The following is a 23,434-nucleotide window of genomic DNA, read 5'->3' on the forward strand; positions in this document are numbered from 1 at the left end:
CAGTTGAACTTCAAGATAAATAAATATTAGCAAAATAAGTCTACCAACCACGCGGTACACATTTGATCCATTTCAAGGCATTTTAGATGACAGGAAGTTGACATAACAAAGTGGGGTTGCAGAAGAGAAATCCTTTACATTTGATAAGAATGAAAAAAAAACCTTCTAAACTTTAAGTTTGTTTGTGCCGTTCAAAAGAAAAAAAACACGTTTACATACTATGAATTGTTGAACAAATAAAGTACATAGCTTGTAGGGTTATGACTAAAAACCGTGCGTGACTTCGTAAAAGCGTGCGACTCTGACAATATTTCATTAACATGCCCATTTTTCATCGGCTGAGAAAGAGTTGCAGCTTTTTAGTGGATTTCCTCTCCATGATGCCTTGTTACCTTCAATTACTATGCAAAATAGTCTTCAATGACTTAAAACTTCGATTTACGGCGCAAAAAACGTCTTCCTACGAACTCGTGCGGATAGCACGTTAATTACTTAATTACATTCTAATAATGAAAACAATATTGTGACGTGTATGTGTACGCCTTGTTCGGTTTGCAGTTAAGATCGGGAAAATATTTTAGGTGATACTTCTTTCGGACGAAAAGCAAAGGTACAATATATTTTTGTTTGTCAGTTCAAGTTCATGACGTTGTCGCGACTGCGCGCGAAAATTCTTCTTCCAATAAGTGCGCGCACGGTCAGCGAATGCAAACGGTTTATCACGCGCGTTTAAAAACGAAGCAGTTTTCAAACTTTGACAAAGCTGAAAGGTCAACCTTATTTAGTGTCAGTGAAGAACGTTATCATCAATAGTGGTGGTTTACGAGACATTCTTTGAAAGGACTACTAAGAAAAACAAGACAAGTGGTAAAACAGTGCAGTTTGATTATTGCGGTATAATTTGCACAGCTTAAGAGCATTGAAACGTTCATAATGTTTGTAGTCTGATTTAGTTCCACTTGTGCCAACCACTGACGCATAGTTCTTTGTCCAGATACAGCAGGTTTTAAAATGCAGCGATGAAAAACACTTCCTTGCTCATAGTTCTTTTTGTTTTCATTACATCTGTTATTGAAGGTGAGTCACTTACATTTCTGCTCAAATATTCCGATAAAATAAGCAACAAATGGTCTTTATTTTCGTATTTTTTCCCCTTTTGAATGTTGAAATTTGGTTGGCAAATAGAGAAATTGCAATCCTAAGTTATGGACCTTACTATCGATCCAAATATTTTTTTTCTGATTCCACTTAAAGCCCTGTTCGATTGCATGTCGAGTAAATCAGTGAAGGTAGAGTTAACACAACGGCCAGTCAGAACAAAGGGAAAATTCACAACGACAGCTCAAACGTAATTTGTCTGAAGCGCAGGAAAACATGAAAGACCAAGTTGCAGTCGCTTTTAGTTTTGTTCCTGCTGATTGGTCGAGAGGGGTGGTAGTTTCTTAGACCAATCACAGAGCGAGTGATTTGAAGCAAATACAAGCAAACAGCCTCTAACTAACACCATTTTGTTTATATGTTACTCTGCTCATGCAGTAGGACTCTATAGAATTAAAATGTCTTTACATCAGAGGAGATTGAAAGATGTAAGGGGAGCTAGGAAAATTATTGATTTTGTTTCTAAGTCCTCTATGGCGAATGAAACGACTAAAATGTCGTACCCAAATTGACTAAAGCCATGCCAATAACGCAAGTAGTATGTGGGTACTATAATTCTGCATTTCCTGCCAAAGCCGTCCCATGTGATAAGAACGTAACGGGTTGTCCATGCCTCATGTATGTCCCCTCCACGTATCCTCTGTGATATAAGATCAAAGTGACATTACACGCAACACGACCAACAATTATTTTTTTCACCTGACCTTACAGTAAGCAGTAACTGTGCCCCTGAAGCAGAGGAGGACTGTGGCGAACACAAACAATGTGTGAAGCAGGGAGAAAATAACACCTACCACTGTGTTTGTAAGGAAGGATTTAAGACACTTGAAGACTCTTGTCAAGGTAGAAAATGCAAATCTATGTTCTCTTCCCTTTGTTTCTACGTATTTAATTTTCATTTTGCAACCGAGTTCATAGTTTGCCCTCTTTCTTTACTCTCTCGATATCGTTGACTCCAGCCGTGTATAGGATGCCAGTGCAATATAATACGATAGGTTTTTAACCAATCAGGAGGCTCGTAGTATCTCAGTTATAAATGAAGATAAATGTATTTGATACAGCAAGGGGAAATAATTTTTTGTCACTCCTGGTAGTAACAGGGTTAAAAACTTTTAAACTTCAGAGTGACCAGCATCCAATTTCTCCCTACATTTATACTTCTGAATTATTCACACAATCTTTCAGAAATGCAGTGTTTGAGGAGAGAGAACGACCTTAAAAAATACAAAAAAAAAAATTGTCGTAAAAGTTAATATGAAGGATCTTTCGAAAAATCACTGCTTTCGAGATATGACCAGCTTCCCTATTTATTTTGTAGGGTAAATTACAACATTAATAAATAATAATAAATATTTTGTTGACTCGCAGATTTGGACGAATGTCAGAAAAGAGATATTCGAACAAAATGCAAGCGAAAAGGAGCAAGATGTAAAAATACACCAGGTTCTTATACGTGCAAATGTCCTCGAGGATTTGTAATGCATTTGGAGGCGGATTACTGTAAAGGTGCGAGCACGTTATTCAGCGATATGGCGTTACCAAAGTGAGACAGTAGGTTGGAGATACCAATACGCATGCGCATACAAACGTTTCAAGTTCTATTGCACACGCTCCAACGATTGATATGCACTTAGGAAAACTTGAAAAAGGGATTTAGGAGTACCGAACTCTTGGCGTTACGTCGGTTTCATTTCAAAATGGAATGATTCCTAGCATATTAGGGATTTCTATATGCAAGTAAACATTTGAAACAGCTATAGCTATTAGATTGCACGGTGAAATGAGATTGTCTTCTCAGTATTGAGATGTTAGAGTGATAAACTGGACTGACCTGTAATAATGTTCATCTTGAAAAACACTACCTCCCTTCCCCAGAAAGATGCTACGCTAGAAAATAAGTGGGAGTCGGGAGGCTAAGAGGCACAAATGTACGGGGAGGCGTGTGAACGTGGTACGGGAAGTGGAAGGCTGTGACCCCCCCCCCTGCCCCTCCCCCCCCCAACTTGATAGTGGCCGAATATTTTTAGGGTGGGTTACGCACATAACCTTGAAGCCTGCGCCATCAGCTTGAATATCGGTTCAAATATTTTCTTTTGTTTTACTTTTTTGTTTCTTTTTATATTCTCTTGTGACAATTGTAGACATAGACGAATGTGAAGATGAACCATGTCACCACAAAGCCGTCTGTCAAAATGAAAGAGGTTCCTACACTTGCACCTGCGTGAAAGGATTTGCTGGTGATGGTCACGAGTGTGTCGAGGACCTGGCATACAAACAGAAACAAAAAATAAAGCAGATCATGACGATTGGGGGCGCGGCTGGAGGGGGGACATTGTTTCTTATTGCCCTGATCGCCTGTTTCTTGGGAGCAAGGAAGAAAAAACCAAAGGAGGAGAAAATTGAAGACACTGACTCTACTATCACTGTGCATAGCAGATGGGAGAGCTCTGAGGAATCAGATGACGATGACGATGACGAATAGCATATCTTTTACAGATCGTTGTAATTATGTAGACCACACTGTTCTCAGGAGGAAAAAAAAATACTGAATCACAGATTTCTTTTCAAGGACATTTTTAGTTCACAAGTAATAGTGCTGCATTGTTTTTTTGTTTGTTTGTTTTTTTTAACCCGACATAATCTGGCTTTGACAACTTGAAAAACAAAATCTCAGAGAGAAAGAACAACTTAAAGCGGAAACAACTATGTTTTTCTATTGTATAATAATATCATTTTAAGGTAAATTGATTTTGTTACGTATTTGACCTGTTACCCGGCAAAATAAAACCAACAACAAAGTAATTACCACCATAGCAACACTTTAAAGGGACTTTTGGTAGCAAAAAACCCATGAACATTGAATCCCATCAATCAAGTTACAGTTAAATGTACACAAACATGACCTACTTGAGTACAACTGACAATCTACCATACTCAATTTATTAGACAAAACTTCACCATATCATTATTATGAACACCCTAAGATATCAAAAAAGAGGTGCAGTCAAAGGTCAGTACCATATTTTATTACAAGTATCCTAAATTCTATGACTGCCACAAACTACTCAAACAACGAGCCTAGTTAAGACTGTAGACTCGTCATTTTATCGAGAGCCGTAGCACCAGTAGTACCCTTGCGAAGGCTGGAAACTCAAGGGAAACTAAGCTACAATTCGCAAGCCAGTGGTTTTTCACAAGGTACAATTGAAGAAGCTTATTGAAGAGATCAGTCACAGAAACTTGTTTGCGTAAATATCCCTCATTATCCTACAAAGGTGCTGTAATTAATTCTCTTTAACTTTTCCCAGCAAATATTTAAAAGGAATACACCGCTGTTAATGTAATCAAGTTGCGCAGGATCTTAACTCTTCAATGAGGTCTTTCAAACACAACCCATAATTACACCCTATGATTCCCAGGGGTTGAGAGATGAATATGTAATTTCTCCTTACAAAATAGATATGCTTTTTGGCTGGAATGGTACAAGAAGAGAGAGAATCTTCTACTTAAGGAGAATTTGGCTTGGTGTGGGACCAGAATTTCAGAGTTAAGATATGAGAAAATGTATGTAACACAGAAAAGAAATTTAGGTATAGGGTCTTTGGAGTGAAACAGTTCATGCCAGCTCTCTGGAAGACTTTTTATCTTCTTTCTCTGCAACACAATATTAACATACTACCTGACAAGCCACTGGGAATTTCAAAAATTCCTATCACTGTTAAAGTTTTTATTACACTTTTCTGTGCGAATTTTGCAAATGTCTGCTAAGACTTTAAGATCAAGTAGGTTTTCCTTAGATCAACAGACCCAGTCCTTTTCTACTTAAATTTGATATATAAAAAGTTAGTAAAACAAATGGAATGTAGGGAGGGCTGAGTTTACACAAAGCACAGACAAGATGAACAAACATAACTATTGCCACAAAAATCTTACACCACATATTATCATTATCAGCTACTCTCACTATTTCTCATATTACAACAAGAGTTTGTCACCTTACGTTACAAACAAATTGGTCAATTTTTTTTTTTGCATGCAAAGTTAAATCACTACTACATATTAAAGGCAAGAGTGTGTACATTTACTATTAATGTTGCACAGGGCAGTTTGTTGATCTTGCTTGTGTAACATTACCCACATTCTAGTTTGCACTTTGTTCATTGTTCATTTATACATGATTTGTATAAGAGGGGATTTCTGAAGAGTAACTATTTACAGCAACCACTTTCTCGTGGTTCATTCTGCTCCCTGAGGTCAACACCTCTGGGCTGTCGTCCACCAGCTGCAGGCCCTGCTGCTGTGGTGTCACTCTTGGGCAATTTCTTTGCTATAATGAAAAATTTCAATGATACCACTACTGATTACTTCTTTAATTAAAACTACACCAAAATTCTCATGATTGGTTATGACCAGACCAATTTGAGCACTGATAAGACAGTGTATGCATCATGCTTGTAATTAAACAATGTAATAGGACAGTAAAAGGGACAGTTAACAGGTCATGCCCATGTAAGCAGACAGAACACGTTATGTATGTGCACTGTTTTCTTGCATTTCGCTGAGTTATCTGTTGTTCTTTTTTATGAAAATGTAAAACTGATGTCTAGTTTTTTCCTCAAATTTTGTCATAATTTTGATTGACTGGTACCTGGACTTCACATCGTCCAATTCTGTTTGTAATCATACTCGTAATTAACAAATTAAACTCCCACTTTGCAGTTGTCCAATTTTGTTAATCACTTGTATGATTACAGACCGAATTGGACTCCAATTGGTCCTATTACCACTACAAATATAACAGGGACAGAAGACATTTCACTGCTACTCTATACTATCCTTCTGCTAATTCATTTTCAAATGGAAAGCTTGTGTTCCACAGTTAAATTTGAAAATAAAGTCAAAAACCAAAAAACAATCAATGATGTGCCCTTCTTTAGCCACGGATATAAGTGTTAAAACACACAAGCAGGTCGCTTGACGAGAAAATGAAAAACTCACCTATTGCTAAGAAGATATCATTCACATTCATGGCAGTCTTTGCTGAAGTTTCCATGAATAGAAGACCATTATCCTCTGCATATGACTGAGCATCCTAATCAGCAGAACAAATTCAAATGTTAAAGGGGGTAAGTAAGAAACTGTGGTGCTGCATCAGTGGGAGAGTACAACAGGTAATTTAGTGTTAACTGAGTTGAAAACATAAATTGGCCAACGTAAAGTGTTTAAAGGCTGACATTTCAAGTGTTGCTGATGAAGGGCTAACGCTCGAAACACCGGCCTTTAAACTCTTTACAGTGGCCAATTTATGTTTTCAACTCAGTTGTTAACACTAAATTATCTGTTAAATTTAACCCTTTCACTGCTCCACTTCTAAGGATTGATCAATAAATCACATAAACAACGATCTATATACCTCATACTCAACCATCCTCTTGCTTGAAAGGTCTGCCTTATTGCCAGCAAGTGCTATGACTATATTAGGGCTGGCCTGTCTCTGAAGCTCTTTCACCCATGTTTTTGCCCGGCCAAAAGTGTCTTGGTTTGTGATGTCATAAACAACAATTGCTGCCTGTGCTCCCCTGTAGTACATTGGAGCTAAGCTGTGATACCTTTCTTGACCTGCTGTGTCCCAGATCTCAAACTTGACTGTGGTGTCATCCAGACACACTGTCTGTGTTAAAAATGCAGCTGAAAATACAGAAGAAATATCAATCAGTTGAAAATTTTTACCATCCCATTTCACACAGCAAAAAATTCCAAGCTACTCACCTCCAATTGTGCTTTCTTGATACTCATGAAACTGCCCTTTGACAAATCTCAGAACCAAACTTGATTTTCCAACAGCAGATTCACCTGTGAGATCCAAGATAACATTGTAAGCAGGTTACACAAAAATTGTCATGTAAAATTATCAAAAGAGAACTCAGTTAACATTAAGTTTTGTAAATATAACTTTATTTTTCTGATTAAATCAAAATCAAATTACTGCTTCATTAGAAATCAAACACACAAAAACATGAAATCATGCACCTCATTTTGTCAAAAATGATGCAATGTCCTCTTTCACTCAAGGCAATTGATCTATACAAAAGTGGCTTTTGACAGAGCTGTTGTTTTCCTTTCTCCTCTCAGTTCAGATAAGGTATAGTGTACATGTATAACCAAACTGAGTGCAATTCATGGAGAGAGGAGCCCAGATATAGTTGCTCATTAAAAATTTCAAGTGAGGGTTGTCAAAATAAGCTGGCACATGATGCATTTCAAAGTTTACTCTGAAAAATGCACCAGCTATTTTGAACACTTTAGGGCCTCAGCAGCCTCCAAGCCCTTACCTGTGGAAGGGCCTGTGATCCTTAATGTGGCCTACTTTATATCACAGTCCAGTTACTCAAAATCTTTTTGACAGCTCTGCAAGAGGAGCTGCCTTTAAAAGGTTTAAACAACAAACTCAACAGGATCCAAGATTTTTTTATCATTGTTTGGACTACACAACTATGTCTTTCAAAATTGTCCATTACAGCAGTATGAAAGATATATGTCACATGTAAACCAGGTAGAGTTCTTTGCAGATCCAATAACACACTGACATTAAACTGTGTCAAAATAATTCTTACCTAAAAGTACCAACTTAAACTGGCATATTTTTCCTTGTACAGCTCCATTGGGGCGCTGTGCCGTTCCCCTCGCAGCCATTGAAAGTCCTTAAATGTCCAACTGTTCTAGGTGTAAAAGCTTTACGATTCCAGTTTAAAATGTGGATTTATCGAAGATCAAACCTATAAGTGTCAATACATAATCTTCTAAGGGAGTAATCCTGTAAACGGCCCTCTTAAAAAAATTATAAAAGAGAAAAGTTTGGTAAAGAATTATTACAAGGAGAATATACAATATCATGGCTCTTTGTCAAATTCTGCTAACTTGAACCAGAAAGCTAGGAAATATTAGATTCCAGAGGATAACCTTGGTCTATAAACTTGTGTACAAAATATCTCCTGGGCTTTGAATTTATCTTCAAAATATCAGTCTTAAGAAACAATTCTTTTGATCAGAATGAATGAAAATCTCTTGGGACTGGTAAGGGTGATCACAAAACAGTTGACATAGCAAACAGTGACAAGGCAAAATTCAAACGACACTTTCTACTATCAAGACATTGCAGGATAGTTAAGAAAACTGGGAAAAATAACAGCCAAAATGATTCACTGCCCTGGGTAACATTATCATCTCAACAGAACTTTTTCCAAGCAATCAACTTTTCTAAATGTATGTTTGAGGCTTGTATTTACATAACGAATTAAGACTGCATGGTTAACGAATATGTTAACGAATATATTAACGAATATATTAAGCTTTGTAGTTTGGAACGTACAACATTTAAATTCGAATAAACTACGAGACAGACTTGTAATACAAAAGGAATGTTCTAGGCCACAAAAAAAGATGCAAGACGTCGGATTAAAAATAATATTACGAAATACAGTGCAAGTAAGCTCAGCTTAATTGAACTCAATGTTAAATATTCCATTACATATTGCCAAAACACGGTGTATCTCGCACCGTTGACGATGAAATAATTTTTATCGCAGCCTTACGTAATTAAGATATTTTGGAAACAGAAAAATTTACTTAAGGGCGTTATGTCGAAAAATTTGCATGTTGTTCAACTAAACGCACAAAGTGCGACGGGGCATAGCCGGTTCAAGTTCCACTCGGGAGCTTGTAACACCTCAACTGCGCGAAGTTTACTTTAGCACAGCTCTTAATCCGAAATCCTGGCAGCTAAGGATAGCAGCGTAATGCAGGATGATTCAAATTTTTTAATACAAACAAAAGAAAATTTCCATGCCAGGAAAACAACATTAGTTTCTCAAATAAGGAAAGTTGTTGATATAACTATGTGACACGAAATACATGACACAAATGGTGGTTTCACGACTACTTCCATCTGCGAAAGAAAAATTGTAATACAGAGCTCTCGAGTTGAAACAGAACATAATTATGATGAGCAAAATCCGCTCAAAAAAAAAGCGTTCGAGCATGACCAAATGCAAAAATTAAACGTCATTCTCATAAATATACGTAAAGATGAGTCAAACGTTCGTGAATTTCCGGTAAGGTTAGCTTCAGACGAAACGCCGAAATTGTCACTGACATCCCGAACAAGGTAATCAAAATAATCCGCAGTTCTTTCTCAAGCACAAAGAGCTGTTAGGGAATAATAACAAGAAAATCTTACAACCATCTTGTCGATTTAAACGTGTCAGAGATACAAATATGGCGGCGATGTAAAATACGCATCGACTAACTTCCTTCCGAATTTCCAACAAAATAAAGCAGTACAAGGCAAAATCTGGCTTACACACCAGCACAGACCTTCTAACAACGCTATGAACTTACCTTTAATTAAAGTTCCGAGCGATTAGATGCGATGAATTCGGTAAAAATAGGCTGATATCACACCAAAGTACAAGTTTCAGTTCAGAACAAGACCACAATGACCCGCGTGACTACAGAAGCCCCTGAGACTACAACTCAATTCCAGTCCACCCCACATTTGGAACAAAAACATTACGTCATCTTTTACTAACTTTGGTCGCTTTTAACCAGACGGTTCATTTCACCGCGTGAGAAAGTAGCTTTAACAGCATTTCTGCTAATTCCACAAAAAAAATGCGAGGGAACGCCTCAGTCAATGATATTTTTCCAAGTCCACTATATCAAAAAAATAAAAGTGAATACCAAATTTTGGTATCTTTCGCGTCGTGGTCCTCACGAGATTTAGACGTAACACCTCTTATGTTTCTCCGTGTGAAGGAAGTGGCGTATTCATATTACTTATATTTGTTAAGGCGTTGACAAACAAATTTAGGGATTTGTCCCCGAAGTTTCGATTTCGATATCGGACACTGATAAAAGCAACTCCACTCCCAAAAAACTTTTACAAAAAAAATTTGTGTGGTGTGAAAATCATGGTTTGAATCTAAGTGGGCTTAAATTGATCTTCAAAAATAACAAGTCCTTTACGAAAAAATCCCGAAAATAAAATAACCTTTAATAAAATACAACAAAAATGGAGATTACATAGGGAAAGGGTTTCGTTCGAACGACTGGCTAACGTTCGAAACGATAGCCAATTAACATTTTCAACTCATTCGATGAAATGAAATTATCTTTAAATACCCCCTGCCGACACAGCACCACAGTTTCTTTAGAAACTTACCCCTTCGAACAGGGGTGGGCTTAGGCTTTTTTGGATTGTGTTGTTGGGTAAGTCTTTTCGTACAGCCCTCTAAGGGGGGAGGGGAGGGGGGGCAAATTCAGTGTATCTGATAAAAGAAACATTTAACCAAGTTGTGTCCAAATTTAATCAACGAGATAAATCAATAACAATGGTACCGCATTTAAGCTGACGTAAAAAACTTGTTATTGATGACGAAAGTCGACAAATTGTGAATTGCAATCATAAAAAATACACATTAAATTGATGCATGTTATTATATGATACATGCGACGTAAGTCTCTCTTCCGATATCAAACCTAAATTAATTACTTTATAAAACATCCAATATCTAATTAATAGTTTAATTTCTTTTACTTGCTGTTAGCTAGCGATACAATTCCCCATAAGCAGCAACCTCTTGTATCAAGGAGTGATACTGGAGCAAGTCGCCCAGTCCTCCCTACCCCACCGTTTCACGTCCCATCGAGGCTAATCTCCCGGGTATTTTCCCCAAGCATCACTTCTCTAGATAATAATCGACTTAGCGCGAGAGTGATTAGAAATACTAAAACAATGAGAATTTTACTCTCAAACTCATAATTTCTCGATATCTGTGTCAATGGCATAACTGCTTGGTCCTTTATGACACCCAGTTGAAAATTGCTTCATGAAGATATCTCAGTGACAAAAAGTGTACCATGAAACAAGTAGCCTGATATTTTTTCAGGGTCGTTGCACTCCTATAGGCTTCGTATAAACATACGGAGATTCCAATTGATGCAAAACCGCGTTAAAAATTTTCAAAAGGAGAAGTATGCTCCAGAGACCATATCATTTTCATCCGCAACATTTCAAAGTGTACACGACAATCAACTAGCAAACTTAATAATACTTAATCATTTAGTTTCTGGAGCATAACTCTCTTTTAATGAAGCTCGAAGGTAAATTTCATTTGAAAATCATTTTCCTAATGTTCAAAATCAAATACAGTCCCTATATTTCAACCCACAGTTCAAAAGCAGCTCTTTTAGGTTCGTTTACAATCTAATCCTCGTCTTCGTCAGAGAGTTCGTTTACGCCCACAGATTGATCCATAGTATCAGCGGTGTCAAGTCCCATGGTTGTGTCGTCATCATCCGGGAGATATCGCTTGTTAATGGCTTCTTTAATTTGATTGTTTGCACCCTTCGGATCCAAGTCAATCGCCCACGAGAAATTCATCTGTGCCAAGTGATTTTCCCCAAGTTTTTTGTAAACCTGTAAATATCAATGAGGAAAGGCACGCATTTTAAGAGAATAAAATTAATTTTGTGTGGTTGAACAAACCAGAGGCAGTGATGAGAGCGACCAATCAGAACAGAGGAAAATGTCACGTGTAGCATAGAACCCAAAGTAAAAACAAGCAATCATCTAGAGCGCGGGAAAACACCCATGAACACTAAAGTGAACATCGGTTTGAGTCTTGCATCTGATTGGTCGCGAGAGTGACGGAGGTTTTCTAAATCAATCATAGAGCAAAGAAAACTTACGGATATCAATCGAAAATTGCGGTGTAAGCGGCGATAAACTTGTCATAAAATTAATTAAATTACACTGTACATTAAACCAAAACAAATTGCGATTGGAATAAAATGGTGAAATTGCTAATAAAAGTAACTTACCTTGCTAAGTAAAAAGTAAACTAAAGCTTCTCGAGGCACAATTTTCCTTAATTCCTCGAGTTCTTCCAGCGCCTCCTGACGAGAAGTACAGAACGTAAAAGATGTTAAGGCAAACAGAAAATGACTAAGGGTGTTTCTACTCTACTTACCTAATCAACGCAGCTGTTTTAAAACACATTTGAGACATAGAGATTCGAGAACGAGTATAAAACTTTCCCGTACCATACATCCAGTTGTGATAAATTAGGTACGCGCGAAACTGCCTCATCTTGGCGGGAAAAAAACGCAACAGCCGTCAGTATCACAGGAAGAGTTTTTTTTTGCAAAAATAGCACAGCGCAAAACAAAACTAGTGATATGATTTTTATCATAAAGGCCTCATTTATGTAAGATACCGATACTTGTGTAAACTTGGCTGCTAGTGGAGAGCAAAACAGTAGCTTTGCAAACAATACATTCCCGCACTTTTCGCTTAGAACTTGAAATCAAATCTTGCACTAGTTGTCGACCACGTCCTAAAATCAAAGGCGACGAAGAACTGCTCCATACCTTATGTTTATCCATTGAGAATAAAATTGAAGCGCGATGAAACTTGCACAGCGGATTCTTCGGATCAATATTCATGGCTTTGTTGATGGTAACAAGCGCGGCATCGGATTTCTTCATTGCGTGTTGCACCTGCGCGAGATATAGGAAAATTATCTTTCAGGCTGTCGGTCAGTTAGCCTACGAGCAGGTACTCGTTGACCCTTTAATCACTACGAGTGACTAGCATCTAATTTCTCCTTACAATATCACCCCTAAATCTAGCATTAATGTAATAAGGTTAGAGGAAATGATCACCAACTAAAGGAACTCTTGATTGTTAGACAAATTCTCCATATCAGCACCTTAGTAAATAAACAGAGAACAGTGTGGAGAATCGGAATATTGATGTTAGTGTGTATAAGGCCTTGAGCAACGTGAGCCGGTGAGAGGTCTGCAAGGGACCTGGCACTAATTACTAGTACCAGACCTCTGGTAAAGCTCCCCGCAACTCGTCTCAAATGTTCCCGAAGGCGGAAAATGTGCGCTCTGAAGCGCTAAAAATGAAAACGTGCTACCTGTCTATCGGTCAGTCGAGACAAGCGGTACAACGGGCGAACGACGTTTGGGGCTTTGTTCGGGGAAAAGTCAGCCCGCTTTTTCGCATGTCTCTGCCGTCCACAATGGCACTGACTGGAAACATTATCATTTATTTACAATTAGACATAGTTAGTTAGAGGTCTGTAAATTTTCAAGTTTGTTTCTCCTTAACCTTCTTCACCCAAAGGGTTCTTTTAACTAGTTTGTTCACTAAAACCTACCAATTTTAACTACAGCAATTGCGGCGATCCCGCCTCCGAGGGTTTAGTCAACTTACCACTCCGACATGACAGTACAGCACAGAACTTGATGGGTTTATTGACAAAGCTTTTCTAAAATGGATTTCAGCTAAGTTAAACTTCTCCTGTTTGTAATATATCATACCAATACCATACCTAGAAAACAGAGAAAAAAAAATTATTACATAGCCAACGCCAAAGCCACTTCTAGCTTGGACAAGTTCAAGGCCCTCAAGGAAAAAAAACTCATGGTTTCCCTAGAGTTCAGGTAAAGTCTTTCTTGACAGATGCCTCTATAAGACAGGTATCTCTATAAATTGAACACTTCGAGACAACCCTTAAGGTATAATTCTTCAGTTCTTCACATTTGGAGCTAATTTCTTAAAGGAGTCCATCTAAATGAGAGTTCACTGCAATGAACTGATTGGTTGAGAAAAATCAAGCCACCTTCACTATTGACCAATCAGAAGTAAAACCGGAACCAATCGCGTTTTCCCGGCAACATGTTTGTTTTTTCGATTGAGTTCTTATTGGCTCCTTGTCATCACTAAGGCCAATCACGAAAAAGGAAAATATAGAAGGGGCCATTCAGAAATCAGGGCAAAAAGAAATACACTACAGGAAGCGCGGGAAAACGCGAGTGACCAAAGTCACGATTGGCTCAAATTTTGCATCTGACTGGTTGCGAAGAGATCGGGAATTTTCTTGACTAATCACAGAGCGAGGTAAACGAAACCGACGCAGTCTCAGATCACTTTCGACACTCAGCTAATAATTGCTACACAAGCTGGGCAACTAACTTACCATGCATTATAGTGCCGCGAATCTGTCCTGACAGCCTGGCGGAAACACGACATGGCTCGATCAAGTTCTTCCGTGAGAACGTACTCGTGTCCCAGCAGCGTGTAAGCGTAAGTAAAAGTTGGGTTGACCTGAACGGCGCGCTGGAAAAACTTGATGGCAGTATCATGTTCTTTTTGTAGACTAAAGCAATTGCCGGTAGCGCACCAAGCCTGAGGAGAAAAAATAAACACTCGTACAATTACATCATCCGGTTGAGAACGTACATTAGCAGGATGAAATGAGTAAGTTGTTCGCATTCCAACGCGAGCTTAAAAAAAATCCTTACCTGAGGGGAGGTACGGTCAGTTTCTACCAATTCTTGCGCCAGAGCCGAGAGGGACACCTCATTTTGTAAATGCCATAATGTCGTGGAATAGATTTCCATTCCTGGAGGATAAATAGATATGCATAAGTGATTTAGGTATTTTCTTCTCTTTTGACGGAAAATATGTGTTGGAAAGGACACGATCAAACTTATTTACCTTCAATTCTGTACGGTTCTAGTTGTCTCACTTTGGCAAAAACTTTCTCAGCCTGCAATAAGAGTCAGGTTGATTGTCAATAATAATAATAACAATAATAATAATAATGATAATAATAATAATAAATGCTTCTTATGAAGTATATCAAAAGCTTGTCACACAGAGCAGAAATTTTTCTGGTGTCTTAATAAATCCTACACCTCAGGCAAAGGAAATGTAGAGAGATGTATAGAGCATAGATTGATAAACAAATTCTCCTCGTCAGTGCCAAAGAAACAGTACAAAGAAGAGTATGGAGAATGTGGATATTGATGTTAGGGTGCAGAGGGTTGGCAAATTAACATGGAATTGAATAACAGCCAGAAGAAAGATTTTAAAATCAAGAAATAACTTCATACCAGCTGATACTCCGCCAGTTCAAAGTGGGTCCGGCCAACTTGAGTCAACACCCATCCTGTGTTGTAATGGTGCGGTGCCAATGACGAAAAGGCATTCAATGCCTGCTTGCAGTCATAGGAACTAAGATGCACATATGCCTGTCCTATTTGCTTCAAAAGTGCCATTAACCCATCTAAAATCCAAAAAAGTAAAAAAAATTAGTAAGAATGCAATGCATAGTTTGAAATCATTTTACTGAGCTGTATTTTCTTGGATCAATATCAATATCAGAACGATTGTGTACCTACCCCTCCCCTAAACCAACATTAACTCTAACTTGTAATCAGTTAACTGTTGTTGGGTCAGGGGAGGGGTAAGTGGGCAGTTGCTTACATGTTGATATTGATTTGACTTCTTCAAGGTTACTTTATATTTACATATAAAACACAAAACAATTTTGATGCAATGTGTGTTATTCTATAATTTAAAAGTAGCTGGTTAGAGTCTAATGCAAATAATTACAAAGAATTTCCTCCAACTTCAAGCTTAATACATCCCTCAATTTCTAACATAAAGAACCAGCAATTCACATGTATACTTTCCATTCAAATAAAATTTCCTTAGGCAGAGCTCAGCAGTCAATGAAGACAGTTTATGGGTACAGATTACTTACCCATACCACCCTGGACAGGTGATAACTTTGCCTGACCCCTCCCTTCATTGCTTTGTTGAGTAGATGACCCTTCTTGGATCACATTCTCAACACAAGGAGCTAATGGCTGAGGAGTAGAACTTCTGGTTTGCCGCCGAGTCTGAAATAAAATACTTCTGTATTTTCAAAATTTCCAATTCATTTTCAAGTCTACTTGAATGAACCCAGGTTCTCCAAAGGTTTCTTTGCAGCCAGACAAAAATTGTTTAAAAAATATGATAATAATAATAATAATAATAATAATGAATAACTAGTTGGCACAAGCTATCTAAAACTTATTTAAGATCAAGACTAGTATTCAACTGTTTGTCAAAATAAAGTGGCCACTGCTTCAAAAAAAGGATGACCAACTCAAATGGCAGCTGCTTGAGTACCTAGAGAATGCTGTTGAACAAACATTTAACCCTTTATGCCCAAACATCAGTATGCATATTCTCCTTTCTGTCCTCTATATATTTCCAAATGTCCTGAAAAGGAGAATTTGTTTCACAATCAAGAGCTTCTCTAGTTGGTGATCTTTTCCTTTATTCTTCTGACCTTAATGTGTGATTCAGGGATGAAATTGTAAGGAGAAATTAGATGCTTGTCACTCTCGGGGGTCAAAGAAATCACTGAGGAGAAATCTTTATTTGCCAAACAACCTTTACTTTATTAAGAATGAATTATGAATGGCTTGCATATTTTCACTTGGTGGTAGAATTGGTTTTAACCCTACCTTTCTCACAACATTACTAACAGCAGTTCTATGTGAAGGAGACGCTACTCTTGCACTCTTTGGTCTTCGGTCCTGCAAGAAATTGAAAGAAAGTCCAGCAAATAGTCAGTTATTCAGTTCCCTTGAAATTGCTCTCCTGATCATCATTACAACTCTCGTAACAATCTTACTCTCTTAACCCTTAAACTCTTGAGATCTAACTGTGAATTCTCACCTCTAGTTGCTGCACATTTCTTTGTAAATTAGTGACAAGAATTTGGTGTTAAACCAAGATAACAACTTTTACCTGATAAGTTTGAGTATTATCAATGCCTGTTGGCTGGATAATGTATAAATATTTTCAGTAAAAGTTACAAGTTGATCACTTGTGGGAGTTCTTCTGATCATTTGTTAAACCCTCAAAATAACCCTATCCTTTAACATCCTATGCCACAAGGAGACTTGCTTACTTTATTGGTTGAATCAAAATTGCCGACAGAGCTGTTACTAGAAGACAGTGTAAAGAGTCGCGAACTCCGCCGTACACTGGGAGCATTTGAAGAAAAGCTCTGATGTCCAGTGCCATGAGGGGAAGACGTGAACATTGTTGATGGAGAGTGCATGCTATGAACACTAGATGTGATAGCCATCACCGGTGTGCATGAAGAATCATTTCTTCTGTTACCACCCTGAAAAGAAAGAACTTCAGACTGAACACTTCCAATTGTGCAAAATTGAAGGAGACCTTACATTATTTTTTTGGGGAGGCGTGGTGGCCTCATGGTTAATGCGCTAGACTCCGGATCAGGTGGTCTGGATTTGAGCCCAGGTCGGGGTCATTGTGTTGTGTTCTTAGGCAAGACACTTTACTCTCACAGTGCTTCTCTTCACCCAGGTGTACAAATGGGTACCAGCAAATGTGCTGGGAGTAACCCTGCGATAGACCAGCATCCCATCCAGGGGGGAGTAGCAATACTCCTAGCCGCTTCATGCTAAGAAAACCAGAGTTAAGCACCCACCCCATGGGCCACTTAAGCCCGTATAAAGGCTATTTTTCTACATTATTTTGAACCATAATGAATTAATCATAATTTATTCTGTAACTTAAAAGAGGAAAGGTGAATGTTCTCTCTAATATTTGCCTTAAATTTGTTCAATCTCAACTACAATTGTAGAGTTGACTTAGTTTCTTTTTACCTTAACCAAAACTCTCTCACCATTAGGGATTCTCCTTGAAGTCAAAACATCTTACTAAGAGAAACTGGATCTACTCTACAATATTGCAAAATGTCATCATCAGTGGGTGTGAATATGGTTCAAACCTTTTTCATAGGTGCTTTAGGGGCGTGTCCTTCACCAACAACTGGAGATGGAGTAATAAATGACACAGAATTCTGGTCATTTGTGGGTGTATCTGATGCCAGCATTCCAAAACTAGAACCCAATTGAAAGTAGACTGTCATGTAAGGTGTACAGTTTCTTATAGAACTTTCCCAGCCTCTGATATCTTTTTAAAAATATGCATATACACATTTATGTAGCAGTTCTTTGCTTAGTTAAACATTTCTTTGTCTTCTATAGGTTTGAGATGCCTTGACCTGTTAAGCCCTGCCAAACACTCACTCTACCTGAGAGGATAAATGTAGACCAGCAGACTGCTACCAGGGGGGAGTAACTTAAAAAGGACTGGCATCTCATCAAGGGGGGAGTAGAACTAATACTACTTGTGGCTTCTCATTAAAAAAACTATTATGAGCTCCTGCTGTTATGAGCTACTTGGCCTCAAGGACTTAAGATACATGTACATCTGTACACTTTTTCTTGTCTGATAGTAACATTAAAGCAAAGGAAAAACTTAATTCTGTGGCCATCAATCACTGGTTGCCTAAGTGATGATTGAGCTACAGATTTTATAGCCAAAAGTCATTCTAGTCGCCATCACAACCAAAATTGTTATAGCTTGAAGCATGAAACATGATTCTAAATTGTTCCACTCACAGTCATACCTTGGAGTTAAGGGACTCGCTGACTGCGCAGCTCCTAACAGATTCCTTCCAACCTTCTGACGCATTCTTTTTTCACTGACACTAACAGCAGATGATGGCACGGTGAAACTGCTACCAGACATATCTAGAGAGCCAGATCTGGATGAAATTAACATGCTAATGTTCTGCAGAGTTTTGTTGTGTGAGGGGTCGAGATTTTCGGAGGATACTGTGTCAACATTTCGTCGCTGATTGTCTGATGGACTTGTTGTATCCATGGTAACAGTGGGGGATCCTATTGTCATATGTTCTCTGTTTGAAATGAAAGATGTGATTTTGGGACAAGAAGATGATTTAAAATAATCTGCTGCATCTGGCTTCTCTCCTAATTGAAAAAAATATCAAACATAGATCAGTTATAATGGCAACTGAAGGAATGGTTAAACCCTTCACACCCTAACATCAGTATGTAAATTCTCCACACTGTCCTATTCACATTTCCAAAGGTGCTGACAAAGAGAATTTGTTTAACAATCAAGAGCTTCTCTATTTAGTGATAATTTTCTTTCTTCTTGTGACCAGAATGTACAATTTAGGGATGATATTGTGAGGAGAAATTAGATGCTGGTCACTTTTAGGGGTCAACATGCTAAAATTTAATTGCATGAAACAAAGGTTCCTTATAAAACAGGCATTTTGGTGGAAATTTGATTTTTGAAGAATTATCTCCACCTCTCCCAATTTCTTAACACAGTCTACAAAAAAAACTGTTGGAAATTTGGAGGTGGTTTCCTAAATATGTTTATTGCCGAGGTAGAGAAAAGGTTTCGCAGAATACACTTTACTACAGGGTTTCAGCTTGTTCCGATCCAATGGAAAATGAAAAAGAAGAGTTTGTATAGGAGAAAAACCTATCAGAAATTACCATATATACTTACAGCACATACCTAGCTGACATAGATTCTCAAAGGAGCTCCATAAAAATGGATTATACTTCAAACTACTTTTAAAGCATTCTGCCGCTCTTGAAAACTGTTCAGATTTCCTAAAATAAGGATAAAACTTACTTAGTGAGTCAAAGAAACAAAAACACTTTTGGAAATGCATGTCACAAAAAAAATTACTTCAAGATGAAAAAACAAAAAACAAAAATAATCATAACAGAAAATACCTGCATATTTGCCCCAAGAGAGCCAGTCCATAACCTGCCGCAGAACCAAACTCAGAAGCAATGGTCTCTAGAGGTTTGCTGTTTGTCAGGCATCCTCCAGTCAGGGCCATTTCACCTTCTGCCAGTCTATAAAGCCAGGAAAGATCACAAAGAAGCCAAATGAACATATAATATCTTTTAGTAATTTGAACCAGCTACTACCTAATGTCATACCAGGTTACCAGATGGATTTTTCAATAGGGGATAGTAAACAGTTTGAAGCCAAGACTATCAGGTGATTGTTCAGGTAATCACATCTCAGAGGGTTTAAACTTTCCAAGTTATTCAGGAAAGTATGCCTCCCAATCCCTTAAAAGGGCATGTAAGCAAGCACAATACTCAACTTTGCCTATACTACATCCAAATGAATGCTGGTATTGGCCAACCCTGTACCAGATATGTCAGGGGGTCACTTTCACATTCCCACATATATCAATGATCTCCTCAACCCATCATGGAATGAAAAAGGTTCGCAAACATACAACCTTAAAAGAATTTGCCCAGTTTTTTAAGCTCTGCATCTCACACAACAACAACAAAGATTGAGGCCATGCAAAACTTGCCCCTTGAGGGACCTGGCACAGCATCAGCTAATCTGCACATTCATTCTGACCCAGTATCAGCAAAGTTGCATATTAGAGTCAGCTACTTACTAAGTTCAGGTAATCTATTATGCATTCTAATGACAACCCTGAGAGTGCACTATCATTCAGTTATATGTAATGGTTATAGGACAGAGTTAAGTCCAATTTGGTCTGTAATCATACAAGTGATTAACAAAATCAGACAACCACAAAGCATGAGTCCAATTTGTTAATCACAAGTATAATTACAGGCAGAATTGGATGACACAAAGTCCTGTTACCAATTAATCCTAACCATTATAATTTCAGAACAAAGAACATATACATTTAGGACAAACATCTCTAGTAGAGACTATGTCTAGAATAAAAAAATTGAAAATTTCCCATTTTTTTTTTCTCAGGGTAAGTGGTTGTTGCAATGGTTATTGTGATCAATTCTGTGATTGAGAGATTTAGCTGAGTGGGCTTAGTATGATTGGTTGCTTCCACTGTCCGATTACAGCCAGCTGTCCAATTACAACTATACAGGGTGATTAGTGAGACACAAAGCAGCTGATGCACCAATTGCATTTGAGGAAATTGTAATGGTTATGATGAGACTTGTTAGAGACCAGGTTTTCACCAAGAAATGAAATAGCATGGGAATTGTGTGATTCAATGGGAGAATATTTCCAAGTTGGAGAATAAAAAATAGCTCAGATCTTTAAAATTAAAATTAAGAATTTTTCAATCTTCAATGCCTGAGAGGACACATACTTGTCTAATTCCATGCAGCATTTTGCAAAAAGAAATCGACAGAGTGGAGTTGGACAGCCTTTGCTTTGGAGCAAAGAGTATGCTCTCTTACAGTAACCAGCTTGATAAAAACATGTTGCCAGAAGGTACAAAGTATCGTCAGAGCCAACTGAAACAAAATGAATTATGCAGAGTATTAACTCATATTACTACTAGTGAATTTATGCTAAATCTAAAACTATGCAGCTGTGTTTGTGTTCACAACTAAATTGAATAAATCAAGTTTTGACCTACAGATGATTAGAAAGTGAAGATGCAACCTTCGCAGCTAAGCTGCAATTGAAGGAACTGCAGGAAAGCAGCCTGAATAATAATTTAGGCTTGGGTATTACTTCTAAATGACCTGCAAACCCACATGCTAGGAGTAAAGAAAATAGCAGTGGGTTCTTCATTCACCCAAAAGAAATTTGACCAGAAGTACAGAAATTCAATTACATTTTCATCTGTGGATTATAAACAGGAATTTTTTAGTGCTATGTGCTATTTTTCAAGGCAAAAGATGGCTTTAGCCTTTTAAGTCTGAAGAACACTTTGGTACACAACAATTTAACCCTTCAACTTCCAAGATCTGATTGTTAATTCTCCCCTCTTGCTGCTGCACATTTCCTTGTAAATAAGTTACAAGAATTTGGTGTCAAATCAAGATAACAACCTTAACCTGATAAGTTTGAATATTCTCATGACCTGTTTGCTGAATAATGTTTAGATATTACAGGGAGAAATTACTTGTTAATCACTCCTCAGAGTTAAAGGGTTAACAGGGCTGTCAGTTATTTTGAAAGTAGACAGCAAATAGAAAAATAGGAAGGTAACAGGTTCTTAATTTTTAAGCCTGTGGATAAAACCCAAAAATCTAAATACCGTATATTAATAACTTGTTAGGCTAACAATCTTTCGTTACCTTCTGCAAAAAGTCGTTCAGCAAGGAAGATTGCATCTTCATAGGCATAATGACCCAAAGCATGCCATATAGATGCCTAAAATAAAATCATAAAATTAAATAGTTATCAAGAGAAAATCAAATCTTCTATAAATTCATCTTGAGAAACTTAATTTTCCTAGGTTTGCTTGGTACAAGTGCGGCTGGAGTAGCAGATGTAGTGAATGACAATAAAATTTTTACCTTAGCCTCCAAATTAGTATATAATGCATTTCTGAGTGAATAAGTGCAAATTTTACAAGGGGCAAGTTCCTTAAGAGACTGTGGTGCTGCGTAGATGAGGGGTATTTCAAGATTATTTGGTTTATCAACTAAGTTGAAAATGTAAATTTATCACCATAAACTTTAGAAATGCTTTTCATTGGCCAAATTACATTATGAACTCAGTTAATAAAACCAAATCATCTTGTAGTACAAATTCTACTCAGTTTCAAAACGAACTTGCTATTGTACCTTCTACTACCACAAATCCTTATCTACTGTGAGTATCTTTTATGTGGTGTGGAGGCACTTTTGGATACTACTCATCTACTCAAGTTTATTGTTGATCACATTTCTCTTCTAAAAAACTGTTCGCACAGAAAGGTGGCAGATAAAAAATGTTTGGGGAACACTGGACATCAGCTGCACATAGGATAATAAATAAAGAAAAAATATTATTTGTTTCTTTTTCCGAAGCTGCTACCACTGTTGAAATTGACATCAAATATTAGAAAAATACCCAAAATGGACGATTTCAATTGAATTTCAAAGCCTTATTCAAATTTTTAGTGGTCGTTTCTTAGGTACAAAAGGTAAATGAACTCCAGTCGTAATGTAATTTACATCGATCGGCCAAGTCTGTCTGCTAAAAAATTTCTTTGGGCGAATCAAATAGCGCCTGAAAATTTTTCTATTAGCTAATCACCTTTTAGACTTATTTTCCAAAACAGTCAAAGGAAAAGATCATTTTCGCTTCGAAACGTACACACTCGCTGATAAGTTATTTATCCCGCGCCCGAAACAAATTATGTGCCGTAAATTCCGTAAACAAATTAAAGCACAAAGGACTACTGCACGAGACTACATGTTAACATACCCTTATCGGTTCCTCGCAGACCATAATCCATAAAAACGGAGCTTAACTTTCTAAATTTTCCGCTAAAACTCCAGTGAAACGTTGAAAACTGCTCGATTGAGCATTCCAACTTGAATTCGGCGCTGAGAAAACTGGACACAAGTGCGCATACACACTGGGACTAGACGCACAATCTGCTCGCAGGCGCAGAGCTACGAATTATTCAGGTATAATTTTTTTAATATTTTGAAGTTGGATATCTTTGAGTTGGTAAAAAACTCTGTAGAGTTTCTTGTTAAAGTCAAAGGTTCACATCTACATATCAAATAAGCCACCTTGTTTCAACGTTGT

General features: G+C 37.6%; 3 protein-coding genes across 5 annotated transcripts; 1 reads left to right on the forward strand and 2 right to left on the reverse strand.

The window, feature by feature from the left end:
- The first annotated feature begins 520 nt into the window (after positions 1 to 520).
- On the forward strand, positions 521 to 3,960 carry LOC113679717 (uromodulin). 2 transcript variants are annotated; one of them, XM_089194753.1, is made up of 5 exons: positions 521 to 610; positions 995 to 1,077; positions 1,870 to 2,001; positions 2,527 to 2,664; positions 3,300 to 3,960. In XM_089194753.1, exons 2-5 carry the CDS (start codon positions 1,020 to 1,022, stop codon positions 3,638 to 3,640), a joined length of 669 nt encoding a protein of 222 aa, XP_089050879.1. In that variant the 5' UTR covers positions 521 to 610; positions 995 to 1,019; the 3' UTR covers positions 3,641 to 3,960. The 2 variants fall into 2 exon arrangements, with proteins under 2 accessions (XP_089050879.1, XP_027052481.2); XM_027196680.2 differs by lacking the exon at positions 521 to 610 and adding an exon at positions 714 to 867.
- A 110-nt stretch (positions 3,961 to 4,070) lies between these two features.
- LOC113679723 (ras-related protein Rab-5B) lies at positions 4,071 to 9,654 on the reverse strand. 2 transcript variants are annotated; one of them, XM_027196687.2, is made up of 6 exons: positions 9,556 to 9,654; positions 7,773 to 7,934; positions 6,928 to 7,011; positions 6,572 to 6,846; positions 6,157 to 6,250; positions 4,071 to 5,485 (listed from the first exon to the last, which is right to left on the reverse strand). In XM_027196687.2, exons 2-6 carry the CDS (start codon positions 7,849 to 7,851, stop codon positions 5,367 to 5,369), a joined length of 651 nt encoding a protein of 216 aa, XP_027052488.1. In that variant the 5' UTR covers positions 7,852 to 7,934; positions 9,556 to 9,654; the 3' UTR covers positions 4,071 to 5,366. The 2 variants fall into 2 exon arrangements, with proteins under 2 accessions (XP_027052488.1, XP_027052489.1); XM_027196688.2 differs by having other exon boundaries at positions 7,773 to 7,986.
- Positions 9,655 to 10,505: 851 nt separating this feature from the next.
- Positions 10,506 to 23,241, reverse strand: LOC113679724 (cell division cycle protein 27 homolog). The gene is made up of 18 exons (XM_089194751.1): positions 23,105 to 23,241; positions 21,988 to 22,063; positions 21,048 to 21,195; positions 19,669 to 19,794; positions 19,445 to 19,542; positions 18,519 to 18,882; positions 17,835 to 17,946; positions 16,983 to 17,201; positions 16,534 to 16,605; positions 15,780 to 15,918; positions 15,127 to 15,299; positions 14,729 to 14,780; positions 14,533 to 14,633; positions 14,208 to 14,416; positions 13,442 to 13,559; positions 12,589 to 12,717; positions 12,040 to 12,114; positions 10,506 to 11,635 (listed from the first exon to the last, which is right to left on the reverse strand). Exons 1-18 carry the CDS (start codon positions 23,126 to 23,128, stop codon positions 11,423 to 11,425), a joined length of 2,448 nt encoding a protein of 815 aa, XP_089050877.1. The 5' UTR covers positions 23,129 to 23,241; the 3' UTR covers positions 10,506 to 11,422.
- Positions 23,242 to 23,434: the final 193 nt, after the last annotated feature.

This window comes from Pocillopora damicornis, chromosome 14 (assembly GCF_964200805.1).
Source record: "Pocillopora damicornis chromosome 14, jaPocDami1.2, whole genome shotgun sequence".
Classification (NCBI taxonomy): domain Eukaryota; kingdom Metazoa; phylum Cnidaria; class Anthozoa; order Scleractinia; family Pocilloporidae; genus Pocillopora; species Pocillopora damicornis.

Excerpts from the sequence above, each read along its gene's own strand:
- LOC113679717 (XM_089194753.1), top strand. The coding sequence starts at position 1,020 with ATGAAAAACACTTCCTTGCTCATAGTTCTTTTTGTTTTCATTACATCT. Across the intron at positions 1,078-1,869 it reads CATTACATCTGTTATTGAAG|TAAGCAGTAACTGTGCCCCT; the intron begins GTGAGTCACTTA and ends CTGACCTTACAG. Across the intron at positions 2,665-3,299 it reads GGAGGCGGATTACTGTAAAG|ACATAGACGAATGTGAAGAT; the intron begins GTGCGAGCACGT and ends TGACAATTGTAG.
- LOC113679723 (XM_027196687.2), bottom strand. The coding sequence starts at position 7,851 with ATGGCTGCGAGGGGAACGGCACAGCGCCCCAATGGAGCTGTACAAGGA. Across the intron at positions 7,012-7,772 it reads GTTTAAGTTGGTACTTTTAG|GTGAATCTGCTGTTGGAAAA; the intron begins GTAAGAATTATT and ends TGGATCTCACAG. Across the intron at positions 6,847-6,927 it reads TCAAGAAAGCACAATTGGAG|CTGCATTTTTAACACAGACA; the intron begins GTGAGTAGCTTG and ends CTGTATTTTCAG.
- LOC113679724 (XM_089194751.1), bottom strand. The coding sequence starts at position 23,128 with ATGGTCTGCGAGGAACCGATAAGG. Across the intron at positions 17,202-17,834 it reads CTAAAGCACCTATGAAAAAG|GGTGGTAACAGAAGAAATGA; the intron begins GTTTGAACCATA and ends CTTTCTTTTCAG. Across the intron at positions 14,417-14,532 it reads CTGACCGTACCTCCCCTCAG|GCTTGGTGCGCTACCGGCAA; the intron begins GTAAGGATTTTT and ends TTTTCTCCTCAG.